The 18,594-nt window shown below is 42.2% G+C and overlaps 1 protein-coding gene across 1 annotated transcript in view; it reads left to right on the top strand.

Annotated features, from left to right (window-relative positions):
- Positions 1-1,276: 1,276 nt before the first annotated feature.
- Positions 1,277-18,594, top strand: part of HMCES (5-hydroxymethylcytosine binding, ES cell specific) — a 40,102-nt gene continuing 22,784 nt past the window's right edge. The window contains exons 1-4 of the mRNA XM_078775970.1: positions 1,277-1,424; positions 1,602-1,659; positions 6,907-7,095; positions 15,120-15,263. Coding sequence (XP_078632096.1) covers positions 6,907-7,095; positions 15,120-15,263 — 333 coding nt within the window. The 5' untranslated portion in view covers positions 1,277-1,424; positions 1,602-1,659. The remainder of the gene's footprint in view (positions 1,425-1,601; positions 1,660-6,906; positions 7,096-15,119; positions 15,264-18,594) is intronic.

Genomic DNA, 18,594 nt, shown 5'->3' with positions numbered 1-18,594 from the left:
GTAGATCTTCTGGTCTGCACTATGGATGGTACTTTGGTGTTTGGTTCAGGATGGAGTGCTCATGATTGTTTGACATTCAGTGAAAGTGGAAACACTCATCCCACCAAACCAATTATCGAGATCCTGTTTGAAACCTTCAACAGACTGAGCATCCACAACATTCTGGGGAAGACTGCCTGAAGAAATTTTTCCTCACGTCTAACTTACTGTACCTCGGCACAAAGAGTTTAAGGTAGTGAGTGGCGCGGTGTTGAAGGGTAGCCTATTGAGTCGGAGTGAAGAAATGTTGCAGTCTAATCCGGTCGATTCCGTGTTGCATCTTAAACAATCAACACTTTTTGTGTGATTAATGTTCGTTCTTTCACGAGCCTCGACCTTTAATCAAAAAAACAACAAAAAAAACAACCTTTGGAATATATAGAGATGCATTGTATCGGTGGCAGCTGGACTCCAGAAAATGATGCAATCAACATCTGTCGGCTGCATATGAACAACAAACGTGTTAAATAAGGTGGTGTAAAAGATGCTGCATCAACGGTGGTAGACGCCCGAAATAAATATTTTCTCAAATCTTTAAAATGTCTATTTTACTTCAATTTAATTATATACTTGAACAATGTAGAACACAAATCGCCTTTTTAGCACTTTCAACACCCTTCTGTTTAGCAGTACTTGGACAAAATATTACAGCATTTTATGTCATCACGTGATCACGACCAATCAAATTTGCCGCTCGGTAGGCTCCGCCCAAGTCTTTTTTTTCCTCAAGACTGCGCAGGGTAAGTAAGTTGTTGTGTGAACTCTCCGTTCAATTTGTTATTCCTCGCGATTCCTTTCAGCTGGTAACGTACACATCCCACTTAGTGAATGTAACAAATTGATGGCTAATAACATTAATTCCCATGACCAAAATAACATCAATCCATTCTTCACAGACAGTATTCCAAAATGTGAAAAAGCAATGTTGAAGATATTGGCTGCACTTTAATTTGTATTTGTAACTGTGATTGATCGTTATACTTATAGGGAGGTGTTTGTGCGCTACAGCAAAGAATCGCCATAGTCCCTCTCACCTTTTTCACATGATTTTATTTTTTAAATATTTCTCGTACATATATATAGAATGACACGTCCAACTGAGGGTTCATTAGCTATGTAAATCCATTGTCATTAGTGTGAGAAAAATCTAATAAAAAATTAAGATTAAAGAAAAAAGAAAAGAAAATCATCCCACGTGACTTTTACTATAACTCTATTTCATTGAATTTTTTTCCTCGCAATACAGGTTGTCCTTTTATTAAACGACAGAGGAAGAGCGTCAGTTTGTGTGCAAAAACAGAAAATGGGAAGTTTTTTTGTAATAGTTTTTTTTTTTACCTCAGGATTCCGTATGCATTGACGGATTCTCTTTTGCGCGATAAACGGTAAACACCTCATGTTGCTCGTTTTTGTAAAAAAAAAAAAAAAAAACTCCTGTAATTGCTACCAAATCTGATTAAACAATTTTAATACAGATTCTTGTTACATTCGAATGTTGTAAAAAGATGTCGATTATGTAAAGCTGCATATACATACTTAGGTTTGGATTAATTTATCTTCAGGAAGAACAACCCAAAAACAACAACAACAACAACCCTGGCGGCAGATCGAAGCTAAACGGTAAGTTTTTGTGTTTTGAACAAAGGGGACTTCTTTCTTAAGTACACAATGTGGCGGAATTCTTTCCTTAAACCCTCTCTCCTCACCCCACCTTATAATTATATTCTCCAGTACTCCCCATTCCCCCCACACAGCCCTACCCCAAACCCAATCTCCGTATGATATGCTCCACACATTCCCTCCCCTTAGTCGAGCTCCCATTTCATCCAATTCTATTTTACAATTCTTCATTCCTCGTGCCTTTTTTCCCCCCCTATATCCTTGCTCCTGTCCACCTCCCAATATCATTAACTTTCCTTTCCCCAAGAGAGATCCCAATCACTCTTCTCAATTCATCAGCATCGCTCTCCTGTAATTATTTATATGACCTATAAATAAATTGTGAAAAACGTTCTTTATAGAAACTGATTCCCTCTCCTCAATGACTTTATAATGTTCTTTTGGGATATCACACCATGACCAAATTCCTGAGCTCCAACCTTGCTGTGTCTGTGAGCAGTATTTGGGGTGTGGTGAGGGTGGAATCACTGTATCTCATCCAAGTCTTACTTTTTCAATTAGTCCGTGAACCAAAATGGAAACTATAAAACATCCCAAATTGTAAAGCTCATCCACCTCCGTTTTATACGAAAACCAAACTTTGTGGAAGCAACGGCTTAGAAAAAGTAAATTTTATTCATTGTGTTTCTCTGTTTTATCATCATGAAGGTTTGTTGCAAATTTGATGACCAAAGCTCAAATGGTAAATAAAGGTTGTGGTCTTGACAGACAGACAGACAAGGAATTGCATAACCCACGGGTGGACGAGCTAATTAGACAGGCTAATATTTGATTTGACTACCACTTTGGGTTAGTTTTTTATGACTTTATTTTATTAGTTTTACTCTTTCTAGTTTTCATTTCTATTTGCCATCTTGAGTGAAGGTTGTATCTCCATGACGACTACTTATTTATCAACGACGGCTACCCACAGTACTGTAATGGCCCGAAGTAACCCCAGCTTATTGTGGGTTGGCTGGACGAGTTTTCCCTCTCGGACACCAGATTAGGCAGTGACCCTTATCTTTAAGACAGTATAGAGTAAGAGTGTGTTATGTAAAACCTCCTGTAAAACAGCAGGGCTCTCAAAATTTTAAAAAAAATTGGTTGCACTTCAGGCAGTCTACACTTGAAATCTGGTTGCCCTCAGCCACTTCTCACTTGGCCAACTCGATTCAAATAAATAAATAAAAAACCATTTTTTAAATCTTACATGCCCTGAAAGTTGTCATTGTTAGACAAAATATTACCTTTTAAAATTTCAACCCTCGGGGCCAAATTTACGAAAGGAGCTTAGCGAACGTATTGCTAGCACACGCCTAACCCTTAAACGCTGACAAAAACATCGTTGTGCACACAGCTAATCACACGTCTAAATAGCAATTTACGAAGGGAGATAACCAGCTGTTTAGTTGTGCGCGTTTAAACAGCCTGTGAAACACCACCCATATCTCCAACATCCAATTGAAATGATGCACTTGCATAGAATCACAGTGCCACAGACTTCAACGCATTGCTCCTCAACGTAGCTTGATCCAGGTCATCTTGCACTAGATTCAGCAGCCAACAAAATGATTCCTTCAGGAGTCTAACGCCGGACAAATTTGATATTGTTATACTTCAACAGAGGACTTCTATCCTTGAAGATTCTCAATGCACATCGACCTGCCCTATTCCTATTCTCCTCCACCTCCTCTTAAGCTAATTCAAGCACTCCTAACAAACTCATCCATATTCACCACTTCCCATGTAAACTGCTAATTGTAAGCCTTGCTTCAGGGCCGTGAACACACTCTTAAACATGCCCTTGCCGACGTATAAAAGTTTGTTATTTAAACGTTTGTGATTAGTTTTTGATCCACATTAGATAATGTTACGTTTGTGGGGGTAAATGAAGAAATACCTTAGTCGAGATGGAATCGTGTCGGTTTAGAATGTTCCGATTGACGCGAAGAAGAAGCCCACCTCGATGTAACTAAGTAGGGAATCTGCTTAGAATAAGATCATATATGTGTGTCCATACGAGGGGTGGAGCTATGCTAATTAGGTAGGGCTTAAGGATAAACCCCAGTGTGTAATTGCCCTGTGATTTTTCCCTTCGTTGTTATTGCATCAAAAAGGGCCGCCATTACAACAACTATAACAAATGGATCAGTCGCTCACAGCGCGGCCAGGCCCGACAAACCCGGCACATTTGCCGATCATGCCAGTCAAGCCCCGTCTCACGGCCTTCGACATCCGAACATTCCTGAAGAGAGATTCGACTCCGATTAGACTCCGGACGCAAAGCGGAGTGCCAGCCGGTTACCAAAGCATTATTTATTTTATTTTACTTTCGTTTTCCCCGTGTTTGTATACGAGTCTGATGGAGACGTCTCATTTAGGAATTTTACTTTTTACCTCACCTTTCATTGTTATTTGCATTTATTTTCATCATCATTATTTGTCAAATTTTACTTTCCTTGTATTGTGGATTTTGCTGTCCCGTATTTGTGTTTGTGGGTTTGGCTTAACCTCTTTGTGTGTTCCGATCAGATAAGGCCTCGAACCTTCCCGTGCACGCGAAAAGTTAATACCGCCAAGTTTGATATACGCCTCGGAGTAAAGCTTGTTTCGGTCATTTGTCCTATTGGGGTCTTAACCCCGGGGACATGACAATAATCACTCTTCGGTGATTGGCGAACAACTTTGAACAAGTTATTATCGCGCGATTAGTGATTCTACACGTGTCGAACTCTTAAACGCCTTTCGTAAATATGGCCCTGACTGTTTCTCTGCTGTTGTCACAATGTGGCTTTTGGAGTTAATAAAATATTTTAGAAAGTCAAGTGTCTGTCTCTAATCTCTCACCCTCTCTCCCTCTCTCCCTCTCTCCCTCTCTCCCTCTCTCGCTCTCTCGCTCTCTCTCTCTCCTCCATCTATCTCCCCCTGTCTCCCCCTGTCTCTCCCTCGATTCATTAAAACAGAATTAACCATGACCGATGACTGAGCATTAGTGAATGCAGTATACCGACAACAACATTTGATTGCTATAAGTAAAAACCCTTGATAGTGTTCCCATATTTCACAAAGAATAGCTTTCTCCATTAGGTATAATCAGAAAGTCACTCTGAGTCAGAATCGGATGAAAAATTACATCTTAATTGTCCTTCGCTGACGTGTCATCCACCGGGACCTCCTGCTGTGATTCATTATCTGAGGGTTCATCCTTCACCTCCTGTAGCATGAGAGTAGGTGGCTGCTCGGCCTGCTCACCCTTGTTGGGATTCTGTTGCCTTACTGGGGACATGTGGTCCAGATGCCTGGTACCTTTGGCTGAGAAAACGAATATTCTGTAATCATATCCGTTGAATATATCGATTCAAATAACATCCATCTGACAAGATCTGCATTCGATCATTCAAAGTATCATGCAACAAACAGGTTCTATTGGCAGTTTTCAGTGGTTTATGCAAGAGGGGCCTTTCATAGGGGGTGGTGGATGGACTGAGAGTCGGATGCATCTGAACCAAATCAAGTACGTGACTAAGATGATGTGGATTCTCTCTGATCAAGTCACTTAATAAATCCACATGATTCCCTCCTTTTGTACTGTCATGCAGCTTTTCAGATCAGATGACTCATCTGGAATTTTGGTAATTTCCTTCGTCATTTGAACAGCTGCAAGGTGCTCAAGGAGATTTTCAATTACCTTGTCACCGTGGAATGCTGTAGCCTCTTGGGCATGTGGGAACTTGGAGATGTCAAGAAATGTGGGAACTCAAAAGAAGACCATGATTCCTTGTTGAAGTTGTCAATCGTTTGTCCGGGTACATCACTGTATGTTCAATTGCTGTCTTACTTAGGTCTGGTTCAGGCTCTTCTGGTGCCAAACTAGAGGATAGAGTATATATTTTCTGCTTTGTGAATGGCATCCCTTTGTAGTCCAGGCGATCATCACCTTAAATATATTGATCGCACCCAGCAAATAACAGTGAAGCATGAGGTTCAGTCGAGAGTACATTTCCAAAAAGAGTGACAAGCCATTCTGATTTTTTTTTTTAACGAAAGTTACTCCCTTCCCATCAGTTATATGACCATTTATATTAAACTTTGAAAAATAAACAAGGTTGCCTGCCGGGATGTTTGCAAGGAAACTACAGTTGCCGGACAGAAAAAATTGGTTGCCACGAGACGTTGGGCAGGTCATTCCTTTATTTAATTATTTTTATTTATTATTATTTAAAATAAAAAAAACTTTTTGAGGAGGGGGGGGGGGGGAGGTCAAAAACGGAGCTACTTTGACCCCCATAAATAGAGCCCCTGATTTTCTTAATGCCGTGAACAAACGAGTTGCAACATACCAGTTGTCATTTTAGCAAAGTTTGGTCACAATCCCATCAGAAGTTTTGGAGAAGTTGCAATTGTATACAGACTGGCAGAGGGATGACGTGCCATCCCATAAGCTCCCCGGGACTACGTTATGATTAAGGGGAGGCTTCATTATAACTGGGAGGTGGGGTGAAGGGAATATCAGGTTGATGGAGAAAAGTGACACCTTTAACTAAATAATGTCCACAAACGCTAACACAGTCAGGACGCTAACACGTCCACAAAGTACTATACAGGTGTGGCGTTATGTACAGTAATCAAATATATCACAAAAGGTGGGTTCCTATTCCCACTCCCTGCCATCCACGTAACAATATTGTTAAGCACCTTTGGCCTTGGCCAGGTAGCCTCATTTTGGCTGCCTGGTTGGATGAACAAGATATGTTTCTCGAGCTTTTGCTGCTTGTTCCAATGAAGTTTAATTGTCAGGTCTTTGCCTTTTTGTTCATATGATGAAGACCTGCAGTAGCATGGGATCCCATTGCACCTTTTATCATCCCTAAGGAATTATAGATCTCTAAATATCAACAGACTTTCCATGAAGCTTCAAGAAGTGGAATTATTTATTTTTTGCTGACCTAGGATATGAATGAGCAGGAATTGGTAATTCTCTTTGTGATGCTATGATAAATGTTTTTCTTTTTTTGTCTTTTCAAAATTATTTTCCTGCTTTTGTTATTCATTGTGCCAAAGTGCAAATTATGGTTCCTTGTGATGCGAATGGTCTCTAATTGCTAAACGTTGCACTCGATTTTTTTTGTATTGTGTGACTAAATGTTTCAGTTTTTTGTTATAAATCCCTGCTGGTATGCCTAACTATACCATTTTGATTTATAGATGTGTGGTAGGATGGCATGCACATTGGGACCAGAACAAGTGCAGAAGCACTGCACCTACCACCAAACCAATGGCTCCTCAGCGAGGCCACAGTGGTGGAAAGGGGGATTTTCTGACTACCATCCGTCTTACAACAAGAGCCCTCATTGCACCAGCCCGGTTCTTCTGTCGAAATTACACTTTGACAAGGTTGAAACATTGTACCTAAAGCTAAACTTGCACGTTTATCTAAAAAGAAGATGCTGAAGTAAATGTCCACTTACAGCTAGTGCCTTATTTTATGGTTACATCACCCATTGCTTCGCTTAAGCGTGCTAAAATGAAGCACATAGACATAATTAAATATGACGATGCTTTCGCCAAGGCTATGAGTTAATGGCACATTTGCAACCATTCTGGATGTGTGCTTTGCTTTCATTATTAATCGAAGCCTGGTTCATCTCCATACACAAACTACTACTATGCCATGAATCGTTCTACTTCTCAAGTTGTTTGCCGTATTCATCGTTCTCCATTATCCTCTGTGTTATTCAGTAATACCTTTTGCTTTGGTTTTCTAGAAAGGTGGTGTATTTGATTTCGTTATACTTTGAGGTTTAGTGGAACTAAATCACTTATTTATTTTAAGTACAAGACTGAGGTGTGTGGAACACTTCCAGGCTAATTGTCACACCTGATAGAGGGTTAAGTGTTAGCACTCTTGTTTTGCTTTTAAAATCGACCGTGGTGTGCTAATTTAGCACACATCAGTAAGCTAGCTCACTCTGAAACATTTTTTAAACCGACATTTTCTTTTACTTTTCCCCCCTTTTCCCCCCTTTTCACCCCTCAGCCCAAAGTGGGCTAAGGGGTATTGTCGTCACGGGCGTCGTCCGGGCGTCCGTCATCTTTTGGTTTCCGTCAATTTCAAGGAGAACGGCTTGTCCGATTAAATCCATTTTTGCAGTTTGTGTTGGGGTTGAGTAGAGGAAGGTTCCTTTCGAAAATGGGCACGCTGCGATTTTCAATATGGCCCCCACGTCAGCCATCTTGAAATTGGTTTCCACCATGCATGGGCTGAGGGGTTACGCCCGCTTTGCGGTGCTATTTATTTGTGAATTGTATAGACCTATTTGACTTGTTGACTTTAACTCTCAATGCACGATTATTTTTTTTCGGTTTGTACTGAGGCCTGGCAGGATGACCTAGAGGTATGCACACTCGCCAATAAGCCGTCTAGCCTGTGTTTGAATCTGGACCCAGCTATAAACTGTCATCCTGGTGTCTCACGGATAGGGGGAGGCATTAACGCGTGTGCCATTCCTTGGATGGGTGCATGGGGTGCACGGCTTCGCCTTGGCCCAACGTTACTGCTGATCACATGATAGTATTTACTAGACATACTCGTCACTATGAGATCTGATCAAAAGGTTCCGGTAATTAATTTATTGAAGGGACTCTAAATATACTGTCACATCTACCTTGTAGTGAAGACCTCAGGGTGACGCATGGCCAAAACGAGCTTTAACTAAGAGGCGTATACCCCAAAATATGGCGGTGTTATCTCTTCATGGTGCACGAGGGAAACGGAGGTCCCTAGGTCTTATTTGAACGGACAGACGCAACGGGGGTTTATCCGAAACCACAAACAAATAAACATACATGACAAGAACTTGAAAATGCAACAAGTAAGGATTTAATGAAAATAATGCAGGCTGTGCTGGGCTTCATCAATAAAGAAATAAACGGTGCGGTAAAAACTATAATTCCTAAATGAGGGACCCTCCTTCAGACACAGACACAGGGAGAAAGAAATATAATAAAGTGTGGTGTGGTGCATTGGCCGGTACTCCCTGGCATCCTCAAACAGCCCTCAAACCCTGATGGTCGTCGAATGGGTCCAAGGCCTCGCGCGGGAAATGTGGTTTTCCCAGGAAGTTCATGGCAGATAGTGAGACCCAAAACCTTGAGTGACAGAACTTCTTGGAGAGGATTGTTCAGAAAGTAGATGAGAGGGTTGTCCAGTCGGTCTTTTCGAAGAGACATAGTAAGAGTGAGAGATTTGTTAGGATTGAAAGACTTGCTCCACTTGTTTGACCAGTCTGTGATTTTGTCCAGGTTTGCAGAGAGTGAGGAGGCTGCAGACTGCTGATCTGAGGGATGAGGAATGGAGCGGCAGAGAGTGAAGTCATCAGCAAAGAGATAGAGAGGATTTTCAAGAGAGTCAGAGAGATCATTGATGAAGACCAGAAAAAGCACGTAGCCCAGAATACTGCCTTGGGAAACTCCAGCCTGAACAGGAAGGGTAGTAAGGGCATTTTATGAGATATTTCACAAATCTGTTAACTAAATTGTTACCAAAAAATTTCTTCACCAATATGTTTGTAAAGGTGTGTAATAACATGTGTTAAAATGTTGAAGTTCAGCTCCCGTGGGAAATCCAGAAAAAAAGCTGTTGAATTCGGGTACCGAAAAATTATTTTCGAGAATTTTTATTTTTTTTAATCGGCCCTTAAGTAACTTATGAGGGGTCAAATAAGGGTTTTTCATGATTCTGAGTTGATTGTTAACATTTATATTTTCACTTTTACATTTACACACAAAGTCGCTTTTATTTCACATACATATATAATACTCAAGAGTTATTTCTCATTCACAATGTCAGAAGTTTCAACAGTCATTGTCTATGTCTTCTTCAGACTCAACAACATCATGACTGCAGTTTCTGCATGTAATGCCATTACAGACTCCACAGGCCGAGATGCACGTGACCCCATTCTTCTTGCAGCTGCATCGCCGGTTGCTGCAATCTCCATGACAATTACAGCTCGTGAACTGCAATAGCTCCTCAGGAGCCGTGGGGTCCAGTGTTGGAACTGGCTCATACCCATGCACACCTATTGTCCATCCATAGTCACTGGGGTTCAGAGACATGCTCTGTAGAAGGATCCAGTCCCGGGTCTGCAGGTAGATCGATCCAAATCGGAAGATCAACGGTCACTATAGCGACCCCAGCGCGCCGTATGCACTCTTTCAGAGTGGTGAAGATGGTGTTGAGGTCATTAGGGTCTCCTTCAATAACTGGGAGGAACTCGATCTGTGTGCTCTGCTTTGCATCATTAGCATGGATTCTCTTCATCCAGCCATTCCAGTTGGAGTGTGGGAACTCAGGATCGTTGGCTTTGATCACCCACCCCGCTGCCCAGAGTGTGTCACCTGGAGTGAGGAGTGGCTGATCATGAGCCAGGGAGGAGGAAAGCTCAGCGAGGGGGAGAAACATGATCGCGTTCGTTCCTATCTGTTTCCTGTTCGTAAATGGAATAATCTTTACTTCAGTTCCTCTCAGGATCTTAGCTTTGTCGAGTGCCTTCAACTTCACCCGGGGGAAAGCTGCTGTTGTCTGTGGATCTGGCAAAGGTGGTGCCGGAGAGGTGACTTCGATCCAACCCATTGAGTGAAAGGGAGTGTTTCCGTGAATAGAGACAATGTTTAAATCTATATTGTCTCCAACAAACTGAGTGACTGCATTGTTTGTTTCCCCAACCTCCATAAAGACCACCTGATCATTACTTGACAATTCACTTTCACTGGCTGGCACTTTGGCTGTCATCACTGATTGATCCTCAAGCGCAGCATCAACCGCAACCTCATCATTGATCTGTTCATCGGTTTCCTCCACAATGGTGTCAAGAGTGCCAGAAGTATCTGGAACATCATCTCCACTCCTACTATTAAGGAAGCAGTATTTGTAGTTTTGTGTCTCCGTGTAAGACTCAGTGTATCCCAGCCGGTGGAACTTGTTGAGCATCCATTTTGACCCAAATCTATGATCAAGTTGTATGGCAAGCCCCATTTGGTGTGGCAATACTCCAGACCGAGGTCGACAGGCCTTAATAAAATTCTGCCCCCAAACGGCAACTCTTTCGTCTGTCTTGACAATCGGTCTCAAGAACATCTGAAGGCTTGCAGGAACAAGTGTCAGCTGACTATCGATGTCAGTCATACTGTGTGTGGTGGGGTATGACTTTGGACCTAAATCAATCAAGGCAATATCATTGGATATGAACTTGAGTGCCGTCTTTATGATCTGAGTCTTCTCATCTCCATGGTCAAGATTAGCATAATGCTCTCGCAGAATATTGTCGGTGCCATCTTTGAGACAGAGTACATCTGCCCTTCTTTCCTGTGTTGTGAAATACAAGGTGTCTTCGTATTTCTCTAGAAGTTTTATCTTTAGCCAATGCTTTGAATAAGAAAGGCTCTTCTCTGGTGACTGATCAAACTCCTGCAGCTTTTCATGGACTTGGTCCATGTTCATTACCCCATGCTCTAATTCTGAGTCTAACCATTCGCAGAATTCAATAAAAACTGCCTCTCGCTCCTCATCAATACTCCTCTGTCCTCTTCCTTTTTCCTTCCTCATCAGTCTTGGACAAAGTGTCACCTCTCGCAAACACAAGTTTGCATCGCAAATGGTTCAGTGTTTCTTCTGCTACCAAGTCGTTGATCCCTTCCAGGCGTCCAGTGACTTCAGTGCCCCAGTCATCCCCGCGACTCCGTGCTGTCTTCAGCAAGCTTGCCTTCAGTGTATCTGCAGTCAAATTATCTGGCACTCTGTATTTCTTTCTAGCTTGTGCTGGATTATTTTTGTAGAGCTGGGCTGGTTGGTTGCAAAGAATGCATACATCCTTATACAGGAGGTCAACTGCCTGTGATCTTCTAGAACTGCAGCCAGTTGATGAACTGAACTCACAAGTAGTGCGTCTTCTCTTCAACTTTGATGACTCTTTCTCTGCCTTTGATGCTTGAGCTGACTTCTTGGTGGTTGCAACAAAGTTGTTGTACAGATCATTTTTACACTTCTGGTGGTACCTCAGTTTTCCTTCCTTTTGAGCCTCCTTCATACGTTCCACAACAGTAACATTTTCGACAGTTTCTGCTTGTTTCAATAAAGTTGAGTATCCCTTTGGAGTTGCCTGTATGAGCCTTTCAGCTGGTGTATCCGAGCGTGCACAGATGAAGCAATTGAGCACAGGTGGAGTAACGTCTTCATCCATATTGCTAGACTCCATGTCCTGCAAAGTAGAAAATGAGATATATTTAGAAATTATTTTTCCACAAAGGAGTGTCTGTGGTGAAATAGAAATGTTAACAATCAACTCAGAATCATGAAAAACCCTTATTTGACCCCTCATAAGTTACTTAAGGGCCGATTTAAAAAAATAAAAATTCTCGAAAATAATTTTTCGGTACCCGAATTCAACAGCTTTTTTTCTGGGTTTCCCACGGGAGTTGACCTTCAACATTTTAACACATGTTATTACACACCTTTACAAACATATTGGTGCAGAAATTTTTTGGTAACAATTTAGTTAACAGATTTTCATATGTTTCCCTTACTAGGGGAGATGAGAGAAACCCATTCAGGGCCATACGTTGACTACGACCAGAGAGGCAATCCGCAAGGCATGCATGGAGATTTCCATGGATACCATAGGAGGAGAGTTTGGTGAGCAGAGCGGGATGCCAGACCGCATCTGAGGCACGTGATATGAATATAAGAACAAAGGGAAAAATCACAAGGGCCATTACACACTGGGAATTTATCTTTATGCCCTACCTAATTAGCATAGCTCCACCCCTCGCATGGAGACACATAAACGCTTACACGGACATTCAGCCCTAACTTGGATATACGAGGGTTCTTCTTCGTGACATTCGGGGCACACGACTCTATACAATTCCATCTCGACTAAGGTATTTCATTACCTACCCCCACACACATAACAATACTATAAGGATATTAAACAAGTGGCATGGTTGGCAACACTTGCTGACATCAAACCTCTGGCATGAAGCCACCATCCTGTCTCAGTCTTGAGAAAAACACTGTTTTGTGCAGACATGTTTATTTTTGACCCCCTGCAAAACGTCTGACTTGAACGAGCAAGATGTGTGCATCAAATAATGTGTGAAACTCGGTATGACTGCCACAGCAACCTATGAAATGTTAAAAACCGCATTTGGGGGAAAAGCCCTCAGCCATTTGAAATATTTGTAGTTTGCTCGGTTTAAATGTGACCAAATTTCCGTCTATGATGATCCATGCTCCTGCCCTCCACCAACCTCACACAGTGAGGATTCAGTCACTCATATTCATGACACGATTGAATGATGATTTGTGAAGTGACGGAAGAAGTTGGCATCTCCTACCGCACATGCCAAACGTTGATGACTCAAGATTTGGGAATGAGGCGGCTCTTGGCAAAGTTTCTCCCATGGGCTCTCACTCCAGAACAGAAGGAAAATCGCCTTGCAGTGTCTCAGAAACACATTGATTGTGCAGCGAATGATGAAAACTTCCTGCCCAGCTACAGGTGATGTGATGGTGGTTAATGGCTACGACCCCGAGACCAAGCGTCAGTCATCTTGGTGGAAGACCACCATCTCGGTATATACATATATACGTCACCTCAACCAAGGAAAGCAAGACAGGTGTGCTCCATTGAGAATACTATGTTTATTGTGTTTTATGACTAATAGTGTTGTGCACCATTAATTCGTTCCACAAGGTCAGATGGTGAACCAGTGGATTTTATTTGGATATTCTGAAACGGCTAAGAGATGCGGTTCGACGGAAGCGGCCTGGAAAGTGGAAGTCAGGATTGTGGATGTTGCATCATGGCATTGCGTCGGCACATTCAGCACTCTCCACACAATTTTTTGCCAAGTACAACATTCCACTGGTTCTCTTCCCACCGTGTTCACCAGATTTGGCACCGAATGGCTTTTTCTGTTCCACCGACTGAAACGCACCCTAAAAGGTGACTTAAGGATATGCCAACCATCATCCAAAATGCGACCCAGGAATTCAAAGCCATCCCAAAAGAGTATCAGTGATGTTTCAAAAAGGAAAATGGCAGGACTGTTGGTATTGTTTAATCAAGTGTAGGCCACTTTGAAGGGGATAAATTTGATTGACCGTTGTCCTTTACTTTTGTAAGAATAAAATTAGCCCGGAACTTTAATCAGACCTATTTAGTTGCCAATTCCAGCACAAACCTAGCGGTCTGCATTGGCGGCACAAGTTAATTTGAACATAAGAATGAAATGGTTGGAGTTGTCCACTGTGAAGGGGTACAAGGTGCTGACTTTGGGCTTTCATGCAATAACAAGTCATCAGGAAGAAAATATAGCAAGTCGGCAGCTAATATGACAAAAATGAACCGTCGCCACTGAAACAAAATTGAGCAGTGCGCTTTTGATAGGTCAGGAATCTTCATTGTTTTTGTTAGTTTATATTGTTTTTCTGGAAGGTCAACACTCCCTGTATGACTGCTTAATTCCATAATACATCAGTGCAATGCCTTTAGTAGTTGTGATACCATATGGCATTGTCCCTGTCATGACACAGCACCCCAAACACAGACTTGTTCATGCAAGTAATTGACTTTCAAGTACAGTAAAACTTGAAGTAATTTTACAAATCTTTCTAATTCCAAACTGCTGCTGATATCTCATCCAATGTACCATACTCCGCGACAGAGCTTCGGTGCTGCCGAAGCAGTGTCTTGGCATGGGTTCTAATGGGTGGTTTCAAATTGTCTTCCGAGCAGTAGCTACAGCAGGAACTTGGAATCTGTTCAGGGGTCCGGCGATAGCTCGAGTACTCTTCACCAAGGTCACCATGGGATGTTTAACGTCCACCAACTAATGCCGGAAGACGGTATGCCTAGTTTAACGGCAATCCGAGGGACGGCACACACATTGAAGCACCCTGCCCTGTGAAACATCGGGATGACTGTTGATAGCTGGGTCGGGATTCAAACCCAGGCTAGACAGACGGCTTAGTGGCGAAGGTGCGTACTTCTAGGTCTAGGACATCTTGCCAGCCCACTGTTGATATATACTTTTGCAAATCCATGTTTCCATTGCATACTGTGTCCCTTTTGGGTAAGTTGTTGTGGGGATGCCTATTTGACTCCTTGTGGTTTCAGCACTCAGGTATTCATGTTGTCTTTTGGCTTTCTTTCACAGGTGCACATACTCCTTTCTTGTCTTGCTGATGAAGCCATGTTCAGACAGAAAACACTTTCCAGGATCGATAATATAAACTTGTGAAAATATTTGTGACCATTTCACACCTTTTGGGTAGCGATCCTTGGTAATGCCTGTTTGAGATCTTCGCTCTTCCTGGCTCTAAGCTGTCTTTTTTTTTTTTCTTTCTCATGCAGGAAGCAGACAGCTCGGAGCAAATCTTAACGTCAATGCGCTGGGGTCTAGTCCCATCCTGGTTTCGGGATTCTAATGCATGCAATTTCAAGTACAACATGAGCAATTGCCGCAGTGAGAGCCTGCAGGAGAAGAAAACTTTCAAGGTTGCTTTACTTCTCTTGCTTGCGTTAAGCCCTGTTATGCAAGTGAACAAATTATTTTCTTTAAAATATTATGTTATTCAAAAATTCGAAAAAGGAAAATTGTATTATTTTGTATTTCACAAGATTTGTGTTTAGTTGTAGCTATTCTACATGAGATTTATGATTGGTACAAAATGATTATTCTAAATTTTGAGATGTCTTGCATGAACATTGCATGAACATGAACATGTCAACAACATGAACATTGTTGAGGGGTGGGGATTGGAGGGGGGGTGGAAGGGTAGGGGTACTAAATTTGAAGATTTGATGTGCTGGTCAAGTGCAGTTTGAAGTACACCTGCACAAGGTGGACAGGGGAGGGAGGTTTGGTATGTAGTAGTGTAGTGTACTTTCTGTGGATTACATCGGAATTTTCCATTTGTAAATATTGGAACTCATCTAATGAATATATAACGAAAAATTATTTTGTGATCATTACCTCCATCACCAAAGGTGGACAGAGGTTATGTTTTTGCCCCTGTCTGTCTGTTTGTTTGTCTGTGAGCAGTATATCTCAAAATGTTGCGGACGTATTTGGACGAAACTTGGTGGACAGGTTGAATATGTGACGACAACAAATTGATTAGATTTCAGTGAAGATATGGATCCTGATCTGAGAATTTTAAATGTGATTCTTCACCCTGGAGAGAAGTGGAGAAAAACGATATATAGCACGGTACTTTAAAAAGTTGTGGACGGATTATGACGAACTAGGTGGATGAGTTGGGTAGGTGACAGGAACAGGCCGATTATATTTTGGTTAATGTTGGAATCCAGGTCCAGCTTATCAGTGGGATCCAAAGTGTAAACTGTTCAGCCTGGCGGAGGTATGCGCCTGACAGAGTGCTGTTCTAGTTACCCTCGCCTGAGGAGAGGGTATTGCATTTGAGTCAGTTTGTTTGTTTGTCCGCACAGGATAAATATGATTTTCTCTGCAACCGTTGGTCCGATTGACAGGAAATTTTCACCATAGGTGCAACTCCACCTGTAGAATTTTATAATGTAATTATGATGTCATAGGTCACGTGGTTCGGCCGCCATCTTGAAAAAAACGAAAAACTTTTCACCTCTATATCTCCGAAAGTACTGAATAGAAAAAATTGAGACATGGCTCATTGGAAAGAACTCTCCATGGGGAATAAAACATGTTAATGATGATGTCATAGGTGCCTCCATTGTGACGTCATAATTAGACGAGTACAAAACTTAATCTGATCAAGATGAAATTTGTTGAGCATAATCTAGGAATAAATTACATTAGGAAAAAAATAATGATGACATCAGTGGTCACGTGGTTCGGCCGCCATATTTGTTTTTACACAAAAGCCTTAAAAACCACTGAAAATACATCCTGGTGAGGGTTTGCGATCTCTGATTGCTCTTTCTTGTTTATACTTGTTACCATCTTGGAAAACATGAAGCTTTGTTCATGTCATGTTTTCTATGAGCAATTCAATTGGTAAAGTCCGTCCAAAGGGGTAGCGTGCAGTTATTTTTTATAACAGTTATATAGAGAGTTATATAGAGTTATATAGAGAGTAACGTGCAGTTATATAGAGAACCCTGCGCTCGCGAAGCGAAAAGCGAGGTTAAGCAATCGGGGCCGTACATGTGCCGTGTGCTGTCTGTATTTTAAAAATGCATTTTCTCGGCAACCGTTGGTCCGATTGACATGAAATTTTACCGAAGGAGCGCCTTTGCATGTAGATGTTTTTGCTGATAATTATGACGTCATAGGTCACGTGATACGGACGCCATCTTGGAAAAACGTTACACCTCTATCTCCCAAACCACTCCATGGAAATAATTGAAACATGGCTCAATGTCAAGCACTCCCTTTGGGGAATAAGATATGTTGATGATGATGTCATCGGTGCCTTCGTTATGAAGTCATAATTTGACAAGTACGACACTTATCCGATCATTGTGAATTTTTTTTTCTCAGCAACTGTTGGTCTGATGGGCACGAAATTGTCACCATAGGAGCGCCTCCTCCTGTAGAATATTTAAATGATAATCATGACGTCATATGTCATGTGGTACAGGTGCGATCTTGGAAAAACCGAAAAATATTGCACCTCTATATCTCCAAAACCGCTGAATGGAAAAAATTGAAACATGGCTCATTGTAAAGAACCCCATATGGGGAATAGGTGTTGTTAACGATGACGTCATTGGTGCAATAATTAGGACATCATAATTTGACAGGGACAACGCTTAGTCTGATCAGTTTGAAATTTATTGAGCATGATCTATGCAACAATTATATTAGAGACTATGAATTTATGATGTCATCGCTCACGTGGTCTGGCAGCCATATTGGATCAAAAAAAAAAAAGAAACGTTCAAAAACAGAAGAGTTGGCTTACACCAAGTTGACCGTGCAGGGTAAGTATTCTATGAATACCATCTAGTTTTTCAAGTCGTGAGCACCAACAGAATTAGGGGGAACAGTATCTCAGGAACCTCTACAGCAGGGGTTCCCAACCTTTTTTGTGTGTATGGCCCCCTTGGCTCCCAGAGCACATCCCCAGCACCCCACTCCCTTTCGTGAGGGTCGAGCGGCAGAGCTCGTGTAAGCAGGCTCGGGGGGGGGGGGGTCTGGGGGGCAATTTTGATTTCTAGATGCTCTGTGGTGCATTCTGAGAGGTGTTTTTTCCTTTAATTGGCTATTTTGTTTGTATGAGAATTGGTACATTATTACAGAGAAAATGAGGAATTCCAAGTAGCCAACATGAACATTTAGTTCCATAGCATGTGTGTGTTGCTTTGGCGCATGTGTGTGTTGCTTTGGCGCATGTGTGTGTTGCTTTGGCGCATGTGTGTGTTGCTTTGGCGCATGTGTGTGTTGCTTTGGCGCATGTGTGTGTTGCTTTGGCGCATGTGTGTGTTGCTTTGGCGCATGTGTGTGTTGCTTTGGCGCATGTGTGTGTTGCTTTGGCGCATGTGTGTGTTGCTTTGGCGCATGTGTGTGTTGCTTTGGCGCATGTGTGTGTTGCTTTGGCGCCTGTGTGTGTTGCTTTGGCGCATGTGTGTGTTGCTTTGGCGCATGTGTGTGTTGCTTTGGCGCATGTGTGTGTTGCTTTGGCGCATGTGTGTGTTGCTTTGGCGCATGTGTGTGTTGCTTTGGCGCATGTGTGCGTTGCTTTGGCGCATGTGTGCGTTGCTTTGGCGGATGTGTGCGTTGCTTTGGCGGATGTGTGCGTTGCTTTGGCGCATGTGTGCGTTGCTTTGGCGCATGTGTGCGTTGCTTTGGCGCATGTGTGCGTTGCTTTGGCGCATGTGTGCGTTG

This window comes from Myxine glutinosa, chromosome 4 (assembly GCF_964187855.1).
Source record: "Myxine glutinosa chromosome 4, kmMyxGlut1.1, whole genome shotgun sequence".
Classification (NCBI taxonomy): domain Eukaryota; kingdom Metazoa; phylum Chordata; class Myxini; order Myxiniformes; family Myxinidae; genus Myxine; species Myxine glutinosa.
Note: the sequence above shows the minus strand (reverse complement) of the source record. Positions and strands in the feature narration are given on the sequence as shown.